Genomic DNA, 26,634 nt, shown 5'->3' with positions numbered 1-26,634 from the left:
GAATGAAAGACATGTCGAAAAGGGCACTAGAAATTCCACTAATCATGCAAACCACTTTTGTCGAGGTAAATGCTCATAATAGTCATAACTTAAAGAAATCAGTTTTTATAATTTTCTTTCTACACAGATGATACAAGAGCGGTACTTGATTGGTTTGGGTAGATCAACTTCCATCTGAACTTGGGCATATTAACCATGCTATTCGCCATCTTTGTAGTCAACCACCCCGAAAGAAAACTTTACCTTTCACTATTATATACCATACTTTGTTGTAGTCAGTGACACTCTCTTCCTTGAAGGGGTAAAGGAAGACCTATCTCCATGGCATAAGACTGTAAGACCATGGAATATTCCTGGTCAATGTGTAAGCATGCAATGTATGCCATCTTCAAAGTAACTTGGAATGGAAAAAATCCAACACTGATACACAAATACCAAAAGATGTGTGGGTTCCATCTGAGTCTTTTATGGTGATGTTTAAACATGGAGGAGTACCAAAAACATATAATTCATTCCATTTTCTAATTATCTGTGATATTGTCAAAATAGCTAAAGATCAATGACGACACATCAGTTTGAAGTTAGTCACTTTCTCCCCGTAGCTTTAAGGCATGACATGTTGAAGAGTCCTGTTGAGAGTTTCAACTGAGAATCAAGATGCTTAAGAGGAAGCACTTCCACTAGGGAGGTAACATGGATCTGTAGGCTTTGCCAGGATTGGCTGGGGGTTAAAACTGTTGTGACTGTTCCATTGCATTGGCAAAACAATGTTAATGTTACACTGGGAGTGAGAGTGAAACGGACTATGGACATTTGAGGTAGACCAGTAAGAGAATAACTGTTATTCAGTTTAAATTTTTAGAATTATTCTATTATTGCCCAATCCTACAGAAAGAGATTAATATAATTTGAAAAAAACATGCTTCATCAATCCTAGACTTCATAGCTATACTTGTGATCCCTTGGGACTTCTAACATCAGAGCATCTAATTTTGTACTAAAAAGAATTTTAAGCCACTCGTGATTTAACTTTCAAATTTTTCCTACTCAAGGTTCAAAAGACTTTTAAGGATCAACCCTAAATTAAGTGTAAAGAAAAAGTTATGATAAAATAATCAATATTTGTTAACATCACTTTCAGACAGATTCGTGAGTCGTGACTCATGAGTACCTAATCCTTAAACATCTTTAATAAAGAATCTCCTTTATTGCTGCTGTTGACTCTAGTTCTTCTAATTATTTGATATTCATAGTAGTCATAGTTATATTCACTATAAGCTTAATCAACTAGTGGAATATACATACTGGTTCAGTTTTGGCATATAGCCTCAATGCAGTCTGTGGTATATACATACTGGTGGAATATATACTAGTTGAATATACATAGTTGGTAAGGTACAATAGATATGGGGTGGTGGCATTAGTGAGAAATAAAAAGGGGAAAAAAAACCGAAGTGCTGTCCAATGAAAGAGGAAAAAGCAACACTTTGACATTCCCCTAGTTGTTAGCTGTCCTCATCTTTGGCATATAACCTAGCCTCAGACGCCAGCAGATCTGTTGCTATCAGAGAGGTGCACAACCGCACTTAAAACTTGAATGGTTTCAACTTAAAGAATCCCCAATTCAATAGAGAAAAGCTGATCAGGGAATTTTGTTAACAAAGTCAATATGGTTTGTTCTGGTTTTGATCTTAGATATGCCATTTCATTCCAATTTAAGAGTTGACTGGAACCAATTTATATTCCTTGTTTCAGGTATTTGTTCCCTTGTTTCCTTTGAGCTGAGACTTAAATCTATTCTCATATGTATTTTTCTTTACCTAGGAAGTTTTCTATTGTAAGTTCTTAAATAAACTTTTGTTTTTGCTCACAAAAGTTACGCTAAGCTAGCTAATGTGATTACCATGAGGATTAAGAATTGTCAATTATGTGATTCATGTTTGCATTTTCCTATTTGATGGTACTACCTAGCTAATTGAGAGCCATTAATTTGTTGTTCTCTGCTTCACATCCTATTTGGTGAGTTTTGGTATCGACATATATTCTTGACATTTTTGTGGTTCATGGCTTCATGCGATGTTTTTGAATAATTTTTGGTAACTGTTGCATGTAGCATGAATATGATTTCTTAGTCCAGACTATAGATTACAAGCATTATAATTAGTTATCTTTTGATGACAGTTAATCTTGGTACGATTGCTAATGATGCTAATTTCATCTACAAAAGATGTTTCATTAAGCTGTGAAGTCAAAATGTCCTTTATTTTATTTTTGTAACTTTATCTGCAACTTCTCTTATGTCTATTTAAAACCAGGAGATTTGTGCACTATGTCTAGTTCTACAAAATCTCTTGATCCTGCATTCCAAGGAGCTGGTCAGAAAGTGTATCCTTTGTGATTATGATGTGCAACATATCACTACAATGCTTCGTTTATTAAGTTTGATTTAAATACAAAATTTTCATAGTTCTTTTGCAGATACTTTTCTTTTTGTCTGGTTTGCTGTCATATTCTTAACATCACATAGAGGGACGGAGATATGGCGGATTGAGAACTTCCAGCCTGTACCTCTACCAAAATCCGATTATGGCAAGTTCTACTCAGGAGATTCATATATAATTTTGCAGGTGCTTCCTTTCTGTCTTACTTTCTAATTTCTATGTTCTTCTACGAATATTTATGTTTTCCACAGTCATATATGTAGCCAAGCAATGTCTCAAATCTTGATAATCTACCAGTGTCAGTCCTTGGATAGATTGGTTTGGTACTGGACCACTGGTAGAGTTGCACATACAATCTGTTAGTATCACCATGCCAAATGTTATGGATTCAACCAAAGAAGAGGGGAGGAGGAGGATGCGAAAGGAAGGAATATGAGATGTAGGGGAGGAGCCAGAGACAAGAAGGCTGTGGAGGAGATGATGTGTGTTGGTAGGAGGAGGTGGCAATGACAATGTGGTGGGGAGGAGGAGGCGACAACATGGTTAGGGGCGGGTGGCAATCTCTTCCAAATTAACCTCCTATCCTGCTAGTGTGAGCTTGCACAAGGATATATTCTCTTAAAAAGCATTAAGAAACAAAGAACAAAGAGATGGTTGGCCTTGAAAAAGACAACCATAATGAAATAGGAACTTACTAATTACTATAATTACCATTTTTCACACTTTTCTCAAATTTCCATGAAATAAGGATCATTTTCTAAAATTCTCTTAGATTTCAAACATGTAATGAGGAATACTTTCAGCTTAAAACATTGGCAACAATATTAACACTAGACTTATACTTGATGGTCAAAATATAGGCTTGTAGAAACTCAACCCATGTAGAATAACCGTATCACAGTTTTTGTTGGTTATTGTAGGCATTTTAAAGCTTCTTGATCAAAATAAAGCAGAAATGACTTTGTAAGTAGATACTGATGATTCAAAGCTCAATAGATTGCATATAATTCCTCGGCATAAGTAGAATAATTCTTCTGTTATTAATTCAACTTTTTACTAAAGAAGATAATTGGTTTACCTTCTTGATCGAAAACAACACCAATTACTATATTAGAAGCTTCACATTCAACTTTAAAAACTTTATTAGAATTTGGAAGTGATATAGAATTGGAGCTTCAATTACCTTCCTTTTGAGATACTCAAAACTCTTTTGAACCTCATTTGTTTATTTGAAATTGTGTCCTTTCAATCATTCAGTTATTCAGCCACAATAAAGTTGAACCTTTATATGAATCAATGATAAAAGAGGCAGGACCTCGATAGCTCTGGATGTCATGCAATCTCTTTGCTGTAGGAGTCATCTTTATTCCATATTTAATGCAATACTGCTTGAGAAAAATGATGCTTTTAGTGACAAATTTGTATTTCTTCATGTTAGCATGAAGGATTTTAATTTCGTATTGTACCAACGTATCGAGTCTTGCTCGGTGCGGTATGTATCGATGTACCGAGCTGACACGCACTTAGCTGGTTTTGCCTAAGTCGTGCGGCACCCTTGCGCGTCCGTCCGCAAAGGTCAGCCTCCCCGAAGCCTCCCATTGTCCCTTAGGACCAACAAAAGAGAGAACGGGTTAAAGAGAACGCCTCAAACGGGATCCACAAGCAAACATGTCCGAAAAACACTTCATAGACAAAGCAAATTACAAACAGACTTTACAAGCTCTGAACAGTGGCACAACAAAGGGTAAAATGGTCCATTACAGACCGAAAAGCTCTCGAGCGTGTCCACATGACACAACCTTTATTTACAAGCCTAAAGAGGCCACCAACCCAACTAAAATGGGACTATTAAGCCTTCGGCCGCCCCTTTACATTCTGTACAAGGCATGAACATGCCAAAAGACACGGACATACATAAGCATTACATCAAACACCTTGTTTAGAAGTTTGTCCGTGACATTCTCCCCCACTTATCCCTTCGACGTCCTCGTCGAAGCCTTTGTGAACACTGCAACTCTTCGCCTTTGCTGAGTCTTCAATCTTCTGCTCCAGCTGCAATGCGCCTCCTGGCTCCCAGCTGCTCTCCGCTGCTGTTTTTGAGTAGTCGAACCTTTGATCCGCTATGCTGCTTCAACTCGCCAATGACTCTGACTCTGGTGTGGGGTTGGCTGAGTTGTGTTGATCCTCGTTGATTCCTGCGGATCCACCAAATGAAGGAAAAGACCATTCTTACTGCGCCAGTTTCTCAAAATTTCCACATGCTGCTTGAACTGGGTGGATGCTTGTTGGAGCTTTAACGAGCATCGCCTCGCAAACTTCTGAAGTTTTGGGTCCTTCCTCCACAAAATCTGCTCATTGACTCTTCTTTCAGTTAGTTGTCACATCCAAGTAGGTTCGCATCACTTCCGCTTTCGATTGGCATTTCGTTGGGAAATGAAGCGGACAATCTACTCTCAGTAGCACTGATCACCGTTGGTGAGGATTTGACAACTATTGTCTTCCATTATCTTCGAAGGGTCTTTGAACTTGTGCAGAGCTCCTCTGCTAGATAGATAAGAGAACTGGGGTACTCGGTTTCGCCCATTCTCTTAAGAGTTGAGAAGGCAAAGGTTACTTGACTTCGCCCGCCTCCTCGAGGTTGTACTTCATGCATCGAGCTGGTTACTGGCCTTCGCCTGCTCTTTGCTCACACTTCTGAAGCACTTGAAGTGTTTGCACTCCTTGCGTTGAGTTAGCTACTGTGATTCACCTTCTCAATGCCATTGAACTTCTGGAATGCAGGAAGTTTTCACCCCAACTTGGAGTAATTCTCTGATAGATGAGGTCGCCTCTGGGATTGTACCGTCTTCTCCATCAACCCTGCCGCCTACTCCACTGAGTAGCAAAGGTACAGCACCACGTACTGCCTGCTTCGTTCCTTGGTCGTGCACTCTTGCATGACCCGAAGTCCTTCACTTACGGCTATCTTGATGAGAAACTTGTTGACACCGGTCTTACGAAGTTTCTTGGCCTCTGCCCTTCAGCCTTGTCTCGGTACTTCGAGATTGCCTCTGCATGCTCCACCTCCTCGGCCCCTTTCACGACCAAGCGCTCTCCCTCCGTGAGAGCAAGGGATCAATGACTTTGACGGAAGTCCCGCCTCTGCGGTACCATGGCGCTGCCATGCCCATGGCCCTACTATCCGTCGCCTCGCATCTACATCCCTTTTCTTCACAATCAGTAGATATGCCTTCGTGACACTCCTCTGAGTCCACCTCCATTCTCACTGATTGCTTGATTTTGGGTAGCTAAGTCCCTCTGGACTTGTCGTCGCTTCCTCGCCCTTTTCGACCTCTTGCTTCAACACATCTGTGTTCTCCAAGCAGTCTGTTTGGTCGATGGAAAGACAGACTGCAACTCCCATGCATGGCCTCTGCCATCACATTGTAGGGTTTGCACCGATTCTGTTCTCCTTAGCTTCCTTGGTAGCAACGTTCGCTTACTCGACCTTGTCCTCTGACCTGTCGGGCTCCCTTAAGCGAATATGAGCTCTGGAGCAGTCCAACTCTCCAGCTGCTTCGATCATACCTCTGCATGATCAAGTCCCTCTCATGGGACTCACTGGTACTTGCATTCAAACTTTTCCCTTGGTGGAACCCAGCCCCCATATGCTGATGACCAAGGTTTTCATCCGATGCAAAATTCGGTGCACGCCCGGAAGACCCGCCTCTGCGGTACCATGGCCTTCACTCCTTGAATCCATAGCCCTTCTTGCCGTCGTGTTGTTCACCAAAGCGGAGCTCCCAGTAGCTCCCGATCATACCTCCATATGATCTAGTCCCTCCCGGGACTGTGTCGTGTGTGTCGCATTGCCACGAACTGTTCCACCACGATCCGCTGCACCATGTCGCCTCCTGGTGACATCTCCATTGCATTCTGATCCTTGTGGAATAAACTCGAATTGTGAACCCTCCATGTGTGGCCTCTGCCAATACATCGCAGGGTCTCCTCGACCTTCGATTTTATTCGCTCCTTTGGCAATCGACCTTCATCCACCCACTCTTGGGTCACACCTAGATGAGGCACCGCTCTAGGACAGTCCGTCGCCTAGTAGCTCCCGAAGTCCACCGACTTCGCTGTAATTTGTGCGCCATTGCCTGGATCCTGGGCCTCTGCCCCTACCAGCACAATCTCCGCTGCGCACTGCTTCCTTCATGGCAACTTGAATGGCAACACTGTGGCATATTCTTCAAGAGTACCCGCCTCTGCGTCCTCTTGCCCCGTGCTAAGGCCTTCTGAACCCAACTTCGCCTCCGCAAATTGAGTCACCTTAGTTCCTCCATCAAATGCTCCTCCGAGATAAGGTGCATGTGCCTAGAAGCTCCCTTCGTCTTTGGCACCATGCAAGATGAGTCCGCTCCGTCAGAATGAAGGACCCATGGAACAACATGATCCTACTCTTGCCTTTGCAAGAGTTCATGTCTTTGACCTCTATCTAAGGAAAGCACTGTGCTTCTGCTCCATGTTCCAACTTCTCTGCTGGCTCCCTTCATGCGGCTTGGGTACTTCACCAAGTTACACCCAAGTTGCTCCGCTCCTCGTTTTTGCATTGAGTCGATGGTGGCCCTCGTGCCCACCATTCCACGGGTCAGCCCTCCCTTGAGTCCGATCTCCACATCGACTCCAAGTGTGCCTTCATTTAAGTTGCTTCAAGTCGCTCCCCCACTTGATCTCGCAATGCATCCACCCATGCATTCTCTCGAGCGAGATCATGTGACAACTCCTCGCTGCTTGCTCGGTCCATTGAGCTTCGTGGAGTTGCTGTTTGTGAGGTACTCCTCCTCAACATGTGAAGTCCGTCTCACATGATTCTCCCTCTGGAGAGCCGAGACTTATCCCTCCTGGATAACTGTCCCGTTGGAGCAACATCTCTCTTCGTTTCGGAGACCACCATCCCCTTGGACTACTCCGATCTGCTGAACAAACTGTGCATTGTTCTGCCTCTTGCAAACGCACTTGCTAGATTGCGCCTCCACGTCAATACAGCCACCGCTGCACCCCTCCAGGCCTAGCAACATGCTGAACTCGTTGCACACTTCAGCCTCCTCCGGACGTATCCTTCGCATGCCGAAGAGAAAGTTTCAATGCTCCATGGCGCCGAGTCTCGGTCGCCTTGGGATGGCCACGAACAATCCATCGTCCGCATACAAGCCCATGCATGAGTACCGAATTCTTCGAGTTAGCAATTCCCCTCACCTCTGTGAGCTTTGCACAACTCTTTCGGTCGCTGAGCAACTCATTCCACTTTGCATGGTCTCGTCCTTTTGCCAAGCGCCTCGCTTGCCTTGAGCACCATCAAGTAAAGTTGTCAACGTTGAGCCGTAGCTCAAACTCAGCCATCCCAACCTTTGTGCGCTCCAGATTCTTCCAAGCTTGCCTGTTCTCGTGGTGCCTCTTGCGCGAAGGGTTGGCCATTCCTCTGAATGCCAATCTCAGATGCCCGCTCCTCTGAGCGACTCTTTTCCCTACATCTCCATGCCCGTTTTCCCTCAAACGGTCGCGCATGTGCTGACTGCCCTCAACGCAGCCCCGCTAGGTCCCCCACGTTTGCATGTCAAGTGTTTCTATGAGTGCTTGTCCCGCTCTGATACCATATGACACGCACTTAGCTGGTTTTGCCTAAGTCGTGCGGCACCCTTGCGCGTCCGTCCGCAAAGGTCAGCCTCCCCGAAGCCTCCCATTGTCCCTTAGGACCAACAAAAGAGAGAACGGGTTAAAGAGAACGCCTCAAACGGGATCCACAAGCAAACATGTCCGAAAAACACTTCATAGACAAAGCAAATTACAAACAGACTTTACAAGCTCTGAACAGTGGCACAACAAAGGGTAAAATGGTCCATTACAGACCGAAAAGCTCTCGAGCGTGTCCACATGACACAACCTTTATTTACAAGCCTAAAGAGGCCACCAACCCAACTAAAATGGGACTATTAAGCCTTCGGCCGCCCCTTTACATTCTGTACAAGGCATGAACATGCCAAAAGACACGGACATACATAAGCATTACATCAAACACCTTGTTTAGAAGTTTGTCCGTGACAAAGCGGTACACCTAAAATAGGCATAAAACCCTCCAAAAATACCTGAAAAATAAAAGAAAAAGTTAGGATAGAGTTTTTAAGTTAGAAATAAATATACATTTAGTATAGTTTTAGCAAAACTAATGTAAATTAGATAAGAATAGTGCCATATATCTTTTTCGGGCTTTGAGGAGTAGCCTTGTGCAAGGTTCACGATTTCGGTCCATTTCGGATTGTCAAATTGCTGCTTTGTTGAATTTAGGAGAGTGAAAATGTGATACTAGGAGAGAGATTGTGAGTAAAAATGAGTTTTAGAGAGTTTAAGAGAGAGTGAAAGTGAAATAGATTGAAAGAGGGAGGAGAGAAGGGTTTAAAAACCCTTTAGGATGTCTCCAATGGTCAAATTGACCATTTAAAAATCGATATAAATCGGTAATGGTTGGTTTCGATCGTTACCGCCCGTTACAACCCTGTATCACCTGATATAGGGCCAAAAATCTGATACCACCCATACTGGGTGGTACGGTACGAAATTAAAAACCTTGGTTAGCATATATCTTTAGTTTTCACAAAGAAACATTAAAAACTTTATGAAGGTGCTGCAATTATTGCTGTAAACAAGATTGATTTTCTGTGATATGTACAGGTTGGTATATAGCTTGGTAGCTTGGTATCTTACTTAGTCCAATTGGTTGTCAATAACAATATTGGACTTGTATTCAAATTTTGAACCACCAATTTATTTTGATAACATTATTATTGTTGATCTTCTTTCCTCCAGTTATATTTCTTTTTTTTTTCTCTTTCATTTCCCGTCCTCTTTAGTTCTCTCTAAGAGATTATATTCTTCCCTCGAATAAAGCCAGGTTCCATTCTGACGTAGACCATCCTATCAGTATCTATTTGAAAATGAAACAGAATTTTATTGTTTTCTATAATTCATTGTCTCCTTTTATGTTTTAAAATTTTCTGGCATATCGATCCTTGATACATTCCAGATGTTTCTATAACAAATCTGACCTGTGGGTTTCAGAAACATGATCCTAGATGTTGAATATATGACCAATGATATATTTCTTGGTTCATTGCTATATTCCACATGTTTTCAGATCAGCAGGGTACCAAGCTATATGGTCTAGTACCAAAGCCATGGTTGGATAAGTATATAGTGGTCATTACATGCCAGTCCAACCAGTGTTTGGAACAGTGATATGCACTGTTACACCTGATGATTGTCTAATATCTCTTAAATATTTTTCATTTTCATCACAGTATTCCCCTGAATTGTTTAATATCAAAAATGAAAAATATAACTTATGTTACTACATTATGAAATCTTATATGATTATGATTTTCATAATAGAAATGAGTTCATATATTTATCACCTAGAACTATAGTTTTTTAATCTTTCTCTATTGATGTCTGATGGTTTTTCTGAAGCTACAGTATCTGAGTTTGTGGCTCAGCATACTTTTAACTGCTGATTTTTTTTCTTCTGCTTCTTCTTGATACTCCTAAGAATTGCAGACAACTTCTGGCAAAGGTGGTTATGGATATGACACCCACTTTTGGATTGGAAAAGATTCAAGCCAAGTATGCTACTTTGACCTGCTGATATAAAAAAGGAATTGGTTGTTTGCTTATTAAGTATGGCTTATGAATAATTCCAGGATGAAGCTGGAACTGCAGCAATCAAAACAGTTGAACTTGATGCAGTCCTTGGAGGGCGTGCTGTTCAACACAGGGAACTTCAAGGGTTCGAATCAGACAAGTTTTTATCATATTTTAAACCATGCATTATTCCTCTTGAAGGAGGTTTTACCTCAGGATTCAAAAAGCCTGAAGAACAAAAGTTTGAAACGCGACTATATATTTGTAGAGGAAAACGTGTTGCCAAAATTAAGCAGGTGATGAAATTTTTTTGTGTCAGAGTTATATTTGTTGTTCAAGTTGAAGGTGTGAGCGAATTGTGACCTCAAATTTTGTTTTGTAGGTTCCTTTTGCTCGCTCATCTTTGAATCATGATGATGTGTTTATACTGGATACTGAGAAGAAAATATATCAATTTAATGGTGCTAATTCCAATGTTCAAGAAAGAGCTAAGGCCCTGGAAGTAATTCAACATTTGAAAGACAAGTATCATGACGGAACATGTGATGTTGCAATTATTGGTGAGACTAATGATTTCTGTTTTATTTCATCCTTTATGATATTGTGTGTCAATAATGATGTGTCCTCTAATTTACTATTGTGCATGAACCAAGGCAGATGATGGAAAGCTACAAGCAGAGTCAGACTCTGGTGAATTCTGGGTGCTCTTTGGTGGCTTTGCACCCATTGGCAAAAAGGTTTTCACTGAAGATGACCTTGTTCTGGAAACTGCTCCTGTGAAAATTTATAGGTGATTGAACATACTTTTAGGAGGATTGATCTACTTGAAACTTTCTAGTATTGTTTTTTTATGAATATAATAATGAATATATCTACTTGATAAAAAAATTTTCTATGAATTTCATGCCTTTGTTTCCAGTTGCACTACATAATTTATTTAATTTTCTAATGACAACAGTTCCATGGACATATTACTTCACCTATTACTTTGTCACATTCTTCATATGCATGACTTTAATCACAAGCTAACTAGCTTGTTCTTCCATGTATACGACAGTGAAACATGAAAATACAAGGGTGTCTAAATTGTTGTATAACTTTTGGGTTAAGATTTTGTATTTTACAGAGTATATAAAATCTACTTATCATTCATGTAAATCTGAAATCAACATTTTTCACCTTGAAGCTATAGTACATATGACTGAAGAATAGATGGGTAGACGCTTAAGTGCATCTAGTCTAACTTGGAGTACCAATTGGATCGGTTTATATATGTTCTAGGCCAGGTTTATATAATGGAATTAGGCTACTATTGTAATGTCCATTCTAAACAAGTAGCTCAATCACTAAGGTGGGCCACTGATATAACGTGTGAGTCCACATTATCATATATCCGTAAAATCTCGTTGTGAATTGATTGGGAATATCTTAATCTACCAACCTCAGTCCTTGATGTCTTTGCAAATAACTCTGATGATGTGGATTGGAAGGCCCATAAACCCATGATATTTCACCACCATCCTTGTTTGTCACTTTGTCCCACTTGGTCTTCTGACAACCCAAACTAAAAATTGAACATCATCAACCACATTCTCCTCCCCTCGACTCATTCACTCTCATTCTCCACCATTTTCTCTCAGTTTCACGTAGACACACTTCCCAAGTTTCCAATCTCTCTCAAATCTTTGCAAATCAAAGATCAAACTCATAAGGAGGGGTGTGTATTTTCAATTTAAGATAAATTAAAAACTAAAATTAGCTCCTATTATTACTTTTTCTTCATTAAAGCTTTGTTCTTAGGAGTTAGGATTGTTCTAAAGATCATAGTCTTCTCACCTCATTTAGTCAAATATACATTAAAGCTTTGTACTTAGGATAGTTCTTCTTGAATCTTGAGATCATGGTTTTTTTTCACATCATTTAAAGTCAATTCTAAGCAAACTAGCTTGGATTTGACCAAGGCCCCTTGGTTTCTATCCAAGATCCTTGTGGATCCATCTATCTAGGCTAGACCTACAAGGATCAAATTTATCTTTTAGTGATTGTTACTCCTATTGGGCTAAATTTTATTTTAAAATTTTCCAGCATATTTGGTCTGCCCAAGCATCAATAACAGTGCTGGACCAAAACTTTAAACCTAGATCTCTATTAATAAAAAATTGATTGTATCTATGCCTTTGCTCATTCTAATCAAATATGTATTTCAATCATCAAAAATTTCGTTTATAAACTATAATAAATTAATAATCATAGTAAGCTATAGAACCCCATTATGTGGTGTTGTCACCTTGTCGGCATGGTTCCATTTTTGACATTGAGCTGTTTCAAGGACAGTGTCACTAGTCAAACTAATCCCTATATGTTGTTTCTAATGAAGTCCTATCTATCCATACACCACTGATTTTAATTAACTTACCTCACCAATCAATCAACTTATATTTCCCCTTTGTACATATACTCAAGAATCTAGATCATTTAAACAATCTAAATTAAAAATGTGCAGCATCCCTTTTATAACCACAAACTTTTAATTATCTGACCTAAGATATGGAATGTACAATCATTATATTCCAGTCCTTATCCTCAACTCACTTCAAAGTTCATGTACATGTTCTTTACATTCATCTATTATAATATCTACCATGCAATTCTTTGTTTAGCAAAGGAGACCTATGGATGAGGAGAATCTACACATTTGTCCAATTAGGGTATCTTTAACTGAGGGTGAAGTGAGGAAAACACATTTAAGTTAGTACAAACACATCCAAAAAAGAACTCTGGATGCACCAATAAGAGAGGTAAAGAAAGAGCTAAAAAGCTTTGTTAGACCCCTTTAAAATTAGTTAATAATATTTTCCCTCTGCGGAACTTAATGAAACTAAAAGATCTATATAGTGGATCTAAAATAATTGAGAACTTTAAGCTTGTTGTTATTGTTGTTGTACTGTGGCTAATCTGTGGAGTTTTTTCTGTGTTGCAAATTGATATTATGTTTTAGTTCTATAGATATGCATTGGGATTATTAAATTTCATTAGTGAATTCTCCATTCTTTTAACCAACTAAAGATTGGTATTAGTATTAGTATTACAACTATGATAGACTTTTGGATATCTCTGCTTTGTGCTATACTGTGATACAATTTTCATCTGATAATTTTAAGATTTACCAGCCAAGAATTAAAAAGATATTTGGCATCAAGTTACATCATACCAATGATTCCTTTGTCCTTTATAGTATAACTGGTGGCCAGTTGAAGTTGGAAGAAGACAATCCTTCTAAAGCACTTTTGGAGAACAATAAATGCTATTTACTGGATTGTGGAGCTGAAATATTTGTTTGGGTTGGTCGGGTAACTCAGGTTGATGACAGAAAAGCTGCAAGTAAAGCTGCTGAGGTAGAACATAGTTTCTTCTTTTAATTTTGCATTCTTCTTGATAATAACACTTCCTTAATGTTCTTTTAGGACTTCATCATTGATCAAAATAGACCAAAGATGACACGCATAACTCAAGTTATTCAAGGTTATGAGACACAATCATTTAAATCCAACTTTGAGTCATGGCCAGTGGGTACAGGAACAGGAACTGGAACCTCTAGTGGAGATGAGGCTAGGGGAAAAGTAGCAGGTGATAGTCAACTTCTTAAGTTTAAATGAATGAATATTTATTTGTTGGAGGCATGATATATTTTGTCTTTTGCTATGTTGGTAGCTTTGTTAAAGCAGCAGGGTGTTGATGTGAAGGGAGCACCAAAAGGCTCACTTGTAAGTGAGGAAATTCCCCCACTAATTGAAGGGAATGAAAAACTTGAGGTTTGTTTAATAATTCTATTATCTTGTAGTAAGTTGCAGAGCAACTTTAACATAATTGTCTCTTGGAGTTTAAGTTTGTGAAACATGCTGTCAGGTTTGGCTCATCAATGGCAACGCAAAGACCCCAATTCCTAAGGAAGAGATTGGTAAGTTCTACAGTGGAGATTGTTACATTGTGCTTTGTACTTATCGTGCTGGTGAGAAGAAAGAAGAATACTACTTATGCTGCTGGATCGGGAAAGACAGTATTCAGGTAAAAGGTTCAGCCCAAAAATTTGAATATGAGCAGGATTATAATATTGGAATTCATAATTTCTTATTTCTTTGGTCCTAGTAGATTGCCTATATTCATGCAATGCACCTAGAAAATTTACTTGAAGAGTGATTTTGCATCTTCAATCATCCGCCTATACATGTATCTAATTTTTGTGAATTACCATTCTTCCTATTGTCTTAAATCTAAACCTAATGTTAGCAGTTTCTCTCGCCATGATATTCCATGGGCCAAATCGAACATTAGTTGGTCTTTTACCTGAACTTTTCCTTCAAAAGTTCCAGAATAAAATTCAACATGATTAATGTGCTAGCCTGTTAGTTTCCATCCACTATTTTATTTGAAAAGGTTTTAGATACCGAATATATCGCCAGTACAGCCTGATGTTTATTGATTCGACAAGAGACTGGCACATGGATCAGCCCAATTCAACACAAGTAAAGTTTTTATCTTTTAAAATTAGTGGCTGGAAGTCTGGAAACAACAGTTGACAACTTTAAATGGTTATTCCCCTTATCTCTCTCTCTCTCTCTCTCTCTCTCTCTCTCTCTCTTCCCTCTGCCTCGAGTGCATCCTCATCCTATTACGGCCATCGCCTCCTCATGTCACTACTACTGCCCCCTTTGGTACACATTGTCGTCTCCTCATATTCATCAGCTTCATCTTCACCTCCTTTTCCTGCTGCCCTCCTCCTCCCCACCTCTTTTCTTTCTCTTTGGTCCATCGACTCCATACAGCACCGGACCAATATTATTCTTTGGTATCACAGTTCTGTATGGTCCATTAAGGGAAGGCTCTTTTCACTTTGTCCATCTCATTCCAATTAGATAGTAGTATAATCATAGCTATTTTATAATGTCTTAAACTCTCAATCACACTAGCATAGTATGAGCTTACAGATCATTATCGTCCATCACCTTGGTAGATAATTGGTTGCTACCACCCCTCTTCCTTAAAATGCGAGTCCATTACATAAGCTAATATTACAAATGTATCCAATTGATAGCTAATTTAAGAATTTGATCTTTGGCATTTCCACATGCTTGTCGACAACTAGCATCTACATGACATCATGTTTGTGCCTTAGCGCCACTATTCATGCATCCATTTAAACCACCAGAAGTTGCTTCTTTCTGTAACATCTTTACATGGTATTTTTTTGACTTCATGTTTAACTTTCAAGACTAAGACATACTGATCTTGGTTTTTATTAAAATAGCGTAAAATATGATGGCATCTATTATCCAAAGCTGTTGGGGTGTCCACAATTGAAAGTCCATAATAATCAAGTTCTTCTAACTGAAAGCATTGAACTTTTTTCTTTGATATTACCTTAAGGAATTATTTTTTGATTGAAAAGTCTTTTTTCTTCTGAAACCCTTTCTAAGTATTTATTGTCATATTTAAAACTTCTGTTTAAGAGAATTGCTTGGAAGTTTGAACTTCTGGATCAATATCCTACTTTTTAGTGTATGATGTTACAACTCGTGTTTGGCACCTAATTTACTTCTTTTATACTTCCTGAGCTTTCTAGATCCAACTAAGCCTTTTCACTATCATGTTCTTTTGTAGCATCCTAATGATAACTTTAGAATGGGATACCTAATATTCATCATCTGACTTAATATCCAAACCTGCCCATGAGTTTTATGGATCTAATTGCAGGATTTAATGGGACTACTTTTCCTTTTTTTGTCTCTTTGCCCAGGTCTGCAACACATACTGTAGATTCTTTTAGATCTTTGGGCTCGTTTTTCTCTTTATTTGATGATCTGTCTTTGTACTTTTGGTTCCATAAACTAGAGTTGATCTAGCTGACTTGATTTTATTTATCCAAAACTTGAAATGTCGACATAATATTTCTTTCTTCCAGGATGATCGTGTGATGTCTACTCGGTTGTGTAATACAATTTGGAACTCTTTGAAAGGAAGACCTGTGCAGGTACTTTGTTAACTTGCTTGTACCTCCGCATGTGAGAGAGAAGAAGCAGCTTTCTGAGTTGATTGCTCATGCAGGGCTGTGTCTTTCAAGGCAAAGAGCCACCACAGTTTATTGCACTCTTTCAGCCTATGGTTGTCCTGAAGGTATTATTTCATTGTCTGTTGCTTCCCTTGTGTTACAACAAAAGTACAACAAGATTTTTTAACTAGTGAGGTATAATTTATAATATTATTGTTACATTGTTTGAATAGGTGGATTTATTTGTCTTCTTGAATTTGACTTTTCTTGCCTAGGGTGGAATCAGCTCTGGATACAAAAAGTTTCTAGCCGACAAGAACCTGAATGATGAAACTTATACCTCAGATAGCATTGCACTAATTCAAGTATCTGGTACATCAGTCCATAACAACAAAGCAGTTCAAGTTGATGCGGTACGCTTATGTGAATTCCTTTCTTTCATTTGTTTTCCAGTTAATATCTGATTTCTTACATTTATCTTTGTACATACAACATTTTTAAATTGTTATCTGCTCTTAAAACATTTACAGATACTTGCTTTTCCTAAATCTCCACATGCATAACGTGGAAAGTGAAACACCATTTTATAGATTTTATGGAAAAATGAGTGGCCAAAATAGAATCATTATAGCTCAATTTATAGATAGAATAATTTTTTGTAGCATAGAAAATCTATGTCCAACGATGTATGCTGCTGCAGAATTTTGTGTTGGATGCCTCTTAAACATGGAATAGAGGGTGAGATTAAGCAACACCATAGGGTTGATTCTTTGTGATGTGGCTGTCATGGGTTCTACCACCAAAAATAGCTTATTTTCTTGCAAGGTAAGGCTGCATAGACTAATCCCTGCAAATCCTGCAATTGCCAGAGCCTTGTGATTTGACCACCACTTCTATTCTTCTTAAACATAAATTATGATAGAACTACTAACAAATATGGTAGAATTATAGGCCTGAGGTCAATGTCTAGTCCCTTGGTCTGTATTAGCCGGGAAATTGTGATTGGACACATCCCCAAAAATAGATGGAGCTGCAAAATGCAGTGACATGACTAGGCTCTTCCAATTGTTCTTCATAAGTTCATATAGTCTGGGAAAAAAAACTCTTGAAGTACTTTCACATTGACCTTTTTAAGGGCTTTGTTTGTAAGTTATTTTGTCACTTTTGTCCAGTCCGGATATCTTGACAACTATTCTTAATAAAAAGCAAGTTGCTGTAATATTTGCATATAGAATTAAAAAAATTATTTCTCATCACTCTTGAAGTACTTTTAGATTGACCTTTGTATCCACAGATTTTTGAAGCAAATTTTCAAAGCATTTCTGCTAATGCATTTCATGCTTTCTGGGAGCTTGCCAACTTTGACTAAGAAATGAAATGCTGGATATAACTACAAAGAGTTTTAGTATAGTCTTGCAAGCTTTGACTTGAACTTTTTGTATGATATAAAACATAAGCAGATTATCTCTGATACAATGGGTAGTTTCTTTTGCCATGCATTTTGTATATCATGCAGCTTTTTTCCCGAATGAACCAGTAAAAAATTGCTTTAGTTACAGGACAGTCTTTTGTCTATTAAGGTTAGTCAGAGCAAGACTTTAATGCACGTCTGATATCAATTTCAGCAAATTGTCAAACCATTATGGTAATAAAATAACAAGCAATTTACCGATCTGTACCACCTGATAACAATGAAAGGATGACGAAAAAAAAAAAGCAATGGTATAGCAAGGGGATACCAAGTGATATGGTTCATTACTAATGATTTTTTGACCCAATAAATATTTTTCAGTATGTACTAGTCTAATTAGTAAATTAAACCAAAGTTTAGTTTAGTAGGTGTAACTTGTAACAATTCTAGCACAAATGGCTAGACTAAATTAACCAATCTTTTGATATGCATTTATATTTTTTTGGTTGTACATATATGATATGTCATTTCAAGACTTTGTGGGGGCATTTGATCTTTGATGAAGGCATCTACAGTCGACACTAAATTCTACTCAGCATCTTTCTTCCTTGTGTTTCCCTTTTTCCACTCTCTTCTTTTTTCTCATTTTTTGTGTTTATCAAGTTTGATATGCTATTTGAAATAAATCTTGTTTGATTTGTTCTCAAATCTTTGACATCATATCTTATATGATCGGTTCTTAAATTTTTCTTGTAATGGCTGAATCACTGGATTCAAAATTATCTATTAGCCCTAAAGACCCTTCTCTTATTTGAAAAGCAACATGGCAGTGAGAAAAACAAAGAGATTTGATATTTTCTAGTAAAAGAAAAAGGTTTGATGTCTAAAAGAATGTATCACCTCCCACTAAGTGCACCCTATTTTAAGGACAGTAGTAATCTTCAAGGGAATGTATGAGATGCAATCCTTACAAATTTGAGTTATGGAGATAATCCTTAGAAACTAAAGGTTTAAGATTAAGTAGGACTAAATTAAATATATGAGATGTAATTTTAGTAATACTAGAAATAGACCGGAGGACATAATTAAATTGGATGGATAAGAAGTTTCTTTAAGTAAAAGATTTATGTATCTTATATCAATTATTCAACAAGATGGAGAGATTGATGAAGACATTATTCACAGAGTAAAACAGGATGGTTAAAATGATGAGAGGCATTCAAAGTCTTTTATTATCGAATACCTTTAAGATTAAAAGAAAAATTTTATAAGATAGTTGTTAGACTAATAATACTTAATGTATCTAAGTGTTGGACAGTTCGAAAACAACATATATAAAACATTTGTATTGTTGAGATGGATGTATGAAGTTATTAGGAAAAGATAGGAAAAATAATCTTTATTCACAAACAACTAGGTATTGGTTAGATAAAGGATAAAATTAGGTATGGACATGTGCTTAGGAGACCTATGGAGATGATAGTTAAAAGAGTTGAAATGATTAATATTAGTGGCATTGTTTTTAAAAGCTTAAGGTGCAAGGTTGCAAAATGCCTGAGACATTGGGCACTCGCTCGAACGAAGCGAGGTGCTCTAAATATTAAAATTTAGAAAATATATTTTATGATTGATAAATATGGTCATAAAAATAAAAATGATAAATCAAATTAAAATTATGTAAAGTACCAAAATTACATTATCCATCTTTTTATAACAAAAATTCTAAAATAGGTAATTTTTTTACTTTAAATTCAATGTTCCTCATAATCAACATCATCATTCTCTAACTTATTATCTTCCTTGTCCTCTTTAGTTGATTTATATTCCTTTTGTCCATTTTCGTCAAAATAGGTTTCCTCCTCTTCAATAATGGTAGGTAATAAACTTTAGGCTTTTACATTGATGGAGACCTATGCTAAATAGGTTTCTAACTAGTGCTAAACAGGTCTAACTAGTGATAAACAATTCTAAAGAGGGAATTGAGAAGAGGAGTAATCAATGATCTGTGAAGGAAGGTGAGGAAGATGAGGCCGACGGAAGAAGCTGGCAACAAAGGCCGCATCGGCAAACAATGTTACGAACGAAGGTGGCAGTGGTGGACAGATGTTGTGTTAGGGTACATTAGTTGGTTCGATCGAACCAACTTGCTCGTTCAATCGAACTATGATCAAATGCTGACCTAACTTTGGCTCGGGTGCAAGGTGCTTGGGCCTCTCCTCGCCCAAGCACCTTTTTAAAACACTGGTTAGTGGTATGAGGAGAGGTAGAGAAAGACCTAAATAGACTTTAATAAAAATTATAAATAATAATTTAAGTATTCTAAACTTAACTAAATATATGGTTTTTTACATGTCTCAATGGTGAAAAAAGATTCATGTAATCAACCTTTAACAGTTGGGATCTATGGCTTTGCTATTGTTGTTGTAATCTTTAAGGAAGAATTATGAGATAGAAAGGGAAAAGAAGAAGAGAGAAAGAGAGGGGGAGAAGAGAGATAAATGGTAAAAGAAATTCTTTCATTGCTTCATTGATGTGCTTAAGGTGCTATAATCTTAAAATTTAATATGGCCTACTCAACATAACTATTGCAGATTAAATACCCAAAAGAGATTCCAATATAATTTAACAGCATACCTTCCTACCCTAGCCACCTGCTCCTCTGTATGCTCTTGAACCATCCAATCTGCAAAGAATGTTTTGGACATATATCCAAAGGCTGGCCAATGCTGGTTTAGATGCTTTTAGGGCTGGTTGGTCCCTCTTTGCTCCATAAAAGAGAAACCCTAGCCTAACCATATGCCTGCATGTTCTTCTCCAGAGTCCGTCTAGGTTTCACTTGAGTGTATGGCTGCTTCAATATGGAAAACATTTGTTGGACTTTTCTTTCTTGTTGAACAAGTAGAGTGGCTTTTCGTCTAAGTGAAGATGATATAGACCCGGATAATTAGTCAGACTTGTGTAAACTGAAAAGATACATATCCACAAAGATGTCAGTGCTGGTATTAGAGGCCAGTTTGGCAAGACAGGGCTGCCTCTTGGCTGCCTATGTTGATCTATGCCATGAGGGGCTGCACCTTGGAAAGAACCTTGTGCTGCCCAAGGCGCATGACTGGCAAAGTGAGGTGGCTTTCCCTCATTCAAGTTGCTGTTGTCAATGGTTGCAACCCCATGAGGGATTTGCTTGTATCTTCTCTTTACAACTTATGTTCCTATTTTTGGTATTTTTGCTGTCGTCTAATAGGTTTATTTGCAGGGTCAATTTGATTCTGTTCACAATGTAAAGCCTATGTGAAAGTATTAGAACTACTTGTTCTTGGTCACACTATGTTAGGTTACAAATCTAAATTACAGTTTTCTTAGATTTTAAATTGCATTCTGTGCTAATGTCAAACTGTAATTAGGTTGTCTTACATCAGATCTAATAAGGTATCCTACATGAGATATGTCACAGGAAGAAACCTTTATTTGGCTTTAACACTGCAGTTCTCCATGCAAAGTAGCCAATCTTAATTATGAATTTTTTGCTCACCCTTGGATGGCCAAGTAATCTGCATTATTTGTTAATTGTCTTCAATAAAATACAAATATTTAATAACATAAAATAGCAACTCTTTCAATGATGTAGAGTGGCTATAAATACTAATCAAATTTCCCTGATACCTCTAACTTAATGTGTAGTTAGCATAAGGTGTCAATGTACCGAAATGTAATATGAATGAATTTCCCCTGTATGTGACTTTTCCTGGAATATAGTCGGATAAGGATATAAGTAGTGCAGACAGCTGGCTGTTTAATCTTCACTAGATTAGAATGCTATTGTTATTATGTAAAATAAAATTGATATACAAGTACTGTCTCCAAAATTATTATATTAGTAGAACATCCTATCTTTTCAATCATCTTTTAATATAGGTGGGGCCCTCTAGCAGTCTAAAGTTATATCAACTTATGCTTTCTTGGCATTAGGTGGCAGCATCTTTAAGCTCCAACGATTGTTTTCTTTTGCAATCTGGGAGTTCTCTATTTGCTTGGAATGGAAACTCAAGTACTACTCAACAACAGCAATGGGCTGCAAGAGTCGCAGAATTTTTGAAGGTATAGTATCTAAATTCACTGCCTTGCTTTTCTTAGTGCCACTTTGTGAATCTCTTGAATTTCCCGTTATTATATTATTGATCAAAAGCTTTCATTCACAGATGAAAGCTCATTCATTTATTGACCAGTTTGAAATCTTCTTCTCCTTATTATTTTTCAAATGTTTATTTCTGTCTGGAGCTTCTTCAGTGTATTTTAAGCACTGTTTTTGCAGGCTGGTATCCTTTCTACAAGGATTGAGGTTTTCAAAAACTATTGGTAGCTATATAGTATGTTTCACCTTTAATTTTTTATCGATATCAGGAACTGCTTCTTCTTTGAAATTCCTCTTAGATCTGATGGACATTTGATTACATTACATTAGTCTTTCACTTTTATGTACAAATAGGTGTTATAGAATCATGGAAAATCGAAAGAGTTGGTGAATAGGGCCCTGAGGATTAGTGGATTGTGTTATTATTACTGAACATTTTTGCAGCTCAATATTGGTGATAATATGGTCTTGAATGAAGATGGAAAAGTTCTGAAGTAACGGTCAAGTCTGACGCTGGATAACACATGATGAAGCTTACAGTGTATTGACTGGTCAGTGGACTAGGATGATACATCAGTATGGTCAGTCAGTGTACAGTAGTTTACTTAAATACACAGTTAAGTAAACAGGAGCCTTATGACCTGTTTGTTTGGACTGGTTCAACCATATAAGCTTACTGAAATCTCGTGGCCAACAAAGGCTGCTTAGAACTTGGTCCCTTATTGTAATGGTAGTTCCATGCAGTATGGGCAGTATTTAATGAGATTAGAAAGCTTTATCTGCTTAAGAAAATCACCTTTGCTAAAGCTTGTTTGAGCTATTACTTAATGGTATATACTTGTCCTTTTGAGTTTCGAGTAACCATTATTCTTTCATCAGTGAGACTGTAATTGGCAGTGGAAATAAATTTTAAATAGAACCCGTTAATTGTTGTTAAATTTTTTGGTCTATCTCTCATGTGTTTTTGTGTTAATATTTTGTTGTACATGTATGGAAATTATTTGCTTATGATATATAATTTACAGGTTCTCACCATACATTGCTATTTCATCTGAACCAGTGAATACCTTACTGCTAGTCTTTTTTATTGTCTTTTTAATTAGGTTTATCCACTTACCTCCAGCCACCTCTCTTTCTCTCGCTTCTCACACGATTTCTTTGTGTTCGTCTCCCTTGTGCCACCCACTGCCACTGGTCCATCTGGTACTACTCTTGTCGTCCATCTGGTACTCCTCCCACTAACACCAATCCAATAAAATTCACGTTGGCTACTTTTAGTTGTAGTGAACAACAACTAGCTTGAGTTAAGAAAGTATAACAAAATATAAAATGCCTAAAATAGCAAAAATATTCTTACCAACATAACGAGTTTTTAATGATGGCAGTCACAGTTTCCAGTTAAACTTAAGAGATTAACTATGAGGATGTTTGTGCAAGATTTTAGGTTTTCAGGGATTTATTTATTTATAAATATATGCTAAACTTAAATTTTGATGGAGAAATATGAAATCACTGACTTTGGGGTTTAAATAGAAATTTTTGGAATTTTCTTATGACTAATTATCTATTTTTTCAACAGCCGGGTGTTGCACTGAAGCACACCAAGGAGGGAACGGAGAGCTCGGCTTTCTGGTTTGCTCTTGGTGGAAAACAAAGCTATACTAGCAAAAAGGTCATTCAAGATATTGTTAGTGATCCTCACCTGTACACCATCTCATATGTTAAAGGTTGGTCTCATTTTCTAAGTGAAGCCTATTTTGTTTTCCCTTGTGTTGCTTTTGATATAATCATATACATGTGGATCTACATCTTCATTGCTGAATCTGATGTCTTCATATTGTTCATATGATGATTCTCCAGGAAACCTTGAGGTATGCAACTTATCCTGCATTCAATGAACATTTGATGTTTCAAACTCTTTACTTCTCAATTGCTCATATTATTTATAGATTCTCCATCTCTCTTGTAGTTCACTGAAGTTTTCAATTTTTCTCAAGATGATTTACTGACTGAGGACATGTTAATACTTGACACCCATTCTGAGGTCTTTGTTTGGGTTGGTCAGTATGTGGATTCCAAGGAGAAACAAAAGGCATTTCATATTGGACAGGTATAACCATTGAATTTTCCTTCTTTCCGTGAATTTTTTTTTTGAACTATCTCACTATTTGTCTTTTCTTTTTCAGAAATATGTTGACCTTGCAGTATCACTAGAAGGTTTATCCTCTGATGTGCCGATTTATGTAGTCATAGAAGGTTATGAACCATGTTTCTTCACGACATACTTCTCTTGGAATAGTGCAAAGGCAATTGTAAGTTCTAATGGCTCTGAGCATTACTATGTTCTTATGAAATATTGCTTCATATACAGTGAAATGAGTGACATACTGATGGCATAAAATTAGAATAGAAGCATCCAAAAGGAAACATACTTATGAAAATTTATTGAAATTGCAATCACATATTTGAGCATTAGATTTTATTGGAGGGTAGATTTTTGGATGAGTGCTAAAGATGCCAAGAGTACCTAGATATTTTATTGACTGGTGAAAGATGCTACAAAAGTACCTAAACATTGCAAGAATTAACATCCTGTAGAGAGCTTTTCATTATTGGCATCAAGGATTGAAATTTCGTACCGTACCCGAGTTTCGAGATTCGCTCGGTATCGTACAATACTATATACCGAGCAGTATATATATATATATATATATATATATATATATATATATATAAGTACAAACGGTTTCTTCTCCCCACGAGTGTAGAAAAACGCGGCGACATTGCCTCTTTTTTGCCCGCGCGAGGAGAAGGTGGGGAGAAGAAATCGTTTCGTTCTCCTCGTGCAAAAAAGGGCAACAAGGCGATGTCGTCGCCTCGTTTCTTTTACTTGCATGGGGAGAAGAAACGCCACCTTGACGATGCTCGGTTTCTTCTCCCTACAACGTCGCCGAGGATTCTTCTCCCCGCTCGGATGAGGAGAAGTCACCGATGACGCCGAGGCCTCATTGCCTCAGACGAGGAGGGAGAGCGGCGTCGGATCTCCTGGTTCTCTTCGTCTCCCTCTTCTTTCTTCTCCATCGGCTAATACTACCCGATAGTGTGCTGTGATGACCGATTTAGGGTGGTAACGAGGCGGAAATAGCCCCAATTGACGGTACCACCCGGTAGCCGGCGGTCCGTGTATCGATCTGCTTGCGGACCAGTACATATTGCCCGATACGAAGGGTGGCAATGGCGGGGGAGCAAGAGATGAGCTCACCCATGGCTAGATCCCCATCGGATCTGGCTACTGTGGGAGCATTGTGGAGTGCCTCGCGGGCGATGAGTTCGAGCTAGGGACAAAGGCGACCCGTCGCATCCTCACCCTCACCTGCCTCGCGGGCGAGAGACGGAAAGGAGGTGATGGTTTCTTCTTCTTTTAAGAAGAAACCATCCTCGCCTGCATGTGAGATGGTTTCTTCTTAAAAGAAGGGTGTACCGCTTGGTATGCCATACCGTACCGTACTGAGCAAAACTCGATACACCAGTATAGTACGAAATTAAAAACCTTATTTAGTGGTGCAATGAATGTTTCCATATGACATTACATCTTACGCTACTATGATTTGCATTATACAGATTCTAATATTGAATGAATTTTTTGGGATCTATTAATATTTTGAGAAATTTCCTTTGAAAATCGAAACAAGTTATCACAAGGATATTTAACATATACAAATAAGACTTCTATAGACCAAAATTAGGCTTTGTTAGGAACCTATGCTAACTTGTCCTTCATCACAAGAGGGTCCAATTATTTGTTAAATGTTGTCATGTAACCAGTTTTGTATTACATATCGATATTCTTTTGTACTTTTGAGTTTTATGCATTATGATTTGCAATATTATTGGTTGGTTATTAAAGATTGTTCTTTAGTAATGAATGAAATTACGTAGGTCATATTCATCCACTCTCACCTCCATTTACAATTGTTTACTGTCCCCAAGTTCACTAGAATAGTCTGTTGTGTGTTCACCCTGTTATGATATTCTAAATCATCTCTATAATCAATAATCTGCGGTGTGCTCTCCCTGTTGATCATGTATATCATCTCAATACCAAAAGGATTTCTAATAAACACATGCATACACAGATTGAAAACTATACCATGACTTGGAATTTCTTGAATTAATAGTCATGGTTGCCCTTTGGACACTAGTCCTTGAACATATGGAAAGTTTCATATAGGCACTTAAACATAATTAATATTTCAATTAAGTCCTACTATCAGCTTCCATATATAAGCCTTACCTAAAAGTTGGCCTGGCCATTTTGACTTGTCAATCTGGCATAAACGATGAATGTCGGTGAATGATTTTTTTCAAATGTGTGTGTTCTGATTGGTAAGTCAGGGTGAGTTAAGTATGTGTGCCCCTTATCTTTAGTTTTTATATCAACACATCAGACATTTTCTTGCTGACATTTATAAGAGTTTAGCAAGTTGTTTTAATGTGAACATAAGTTAACTAAAACATCAATTGAAATGTAGGGAGTTGTTTGGCAAAAATTGAAGTTTAGGGACTGAGCTCCAAAGTGCAAGGATTACAAGTATAATTTTCCATTTCTGGAATAAACATATGCAAGAATTTACATTCTATTTATTGTCGAAGCTTTTCTCGCAACTGGCTTGTTGTTAACTATACATTACTTCATCACATGAACAGTGGCTTCAATTTATCTGCAATTAACATGTGATAGTTTTGGCAGTTCCATGTTGCAAATCTGAATGTGTTACAGACAACTAAAAATGTATCAAAAGCTACTAGCTTATATTATCATACAAGTAATTTTTATGTCACAATAAATCCCCTGTTTATTTGGTTCATGCATTTTGATTTTTACGCTTGTTCTTGGGACTAGTACATTTTAAGTTCTAAACAATGCTTCTTATGT

The 26,634-nt window shown here is 37.8% G+C and overlaps 1 protein-coding gene across 2 annotated transcripts in view; it reads left to right on the top strand.

The window, feature by feature from the left end:
* LOC103970523 (villin-2) overlaps positions 1 to 26,634 on the top strand; it is a 34,878-nt gene that overhangs the window by 4,017 nt on the left and 4,227 nt on the right. The window contains exons 2-19 of one of the 2 annotated variants that reach the window (XM_009384325.3): positions 2,316 to 2,385; positions 2,528 to 2,627; positions 10,029 to 10,094; positions 10,172 to 10,408; positions 10,495 to 10,672; positions 10,770 to 10,902; positions 13,348 to 13,507; positions 13,577 to 13,739; positions 13,824 to 13,924; positions 14,019 to 14,177; positions 16,072 to 16,140; positions 16,215 to 16,283; positions 16,434 to 16,571; positions 21,536 to 21,664; positions 23,278 to 23,425; positions 23,559 to 23,569; positions 23,668 to 23,808; positions 23,885 to 24,010. In XM_009384325.3, the coding sequence (XP_009382600.2) occupies positions 2,330 to 2,385; positions 2,528 to 2,627; positions 10,029 to 10,094; positions 10,172 to 10,408; positions 10,495 to 10,672; positions 10,770 to 10,902; positions 13,348 to 13,507; positions 13,577 to 13,739; positions 13,824 to 13,924; positions 14,019 to 14,177; positions 16,072 to 16,140; positions 16,215 to 16,283; positions 16,434 to 16,571; positions 21,536 to 21,664; positions 23,278 to 23,425; positions 23,559 to 23,569; positions 23,668 to 23,808; positions 23,885 to 24,010 (2,184 nt within the window). In that variant the 5' untranslated portion in view covers positions 2,316 to 2,329. Of the gene's footprint in view, positions 1 to 2,315; positions 2,386 to 2,527; positions 2,628 to 10,028; positions 10,095 to 10,171; positions 10,409 to 10,494; positions 10,673 to 10,769; positions 10,903 to 13,347; positions 13,508 to 13,576; positions 13,740 to 13,823; positions 13,925 to 14,018; positions 14,178 to 16,071; positions 16,141 to 16,214; positions 16,284 to 16,433; positions 16,572 to 21,535; positions 21,665 to 23,277; positions 23,570 to 23,667; positions 23,809 to 23,884; positions 24,011 to 26,634 lie in introns of those variants that run through there. The other variant, XM_065089332.1, reaches the window with a different exon arrangement.

Source organism: Musa acuminata, chromosome BXJ1-11 (assembly GCF_036884655.1).
Source record: "Musa acuminata AAA Group cultivar baxijiao chromosome BXJ1-11, Cavendish_Baxijiao_AAA, whole genome shotgun sequence".
In the NCBI taxonomy this organism is placed as follows: Eukaryota; Viridiplantae; Streptophyta; class Magnoliopsida; order Zingiberales; family Musaceae; genus Musa; species Musa acuminata.
The sequence above is the reverse complement of the archived record's forward strand: the minus strand, read 5'-3'. Positions and strand labels throughout refer to the sequence as shown.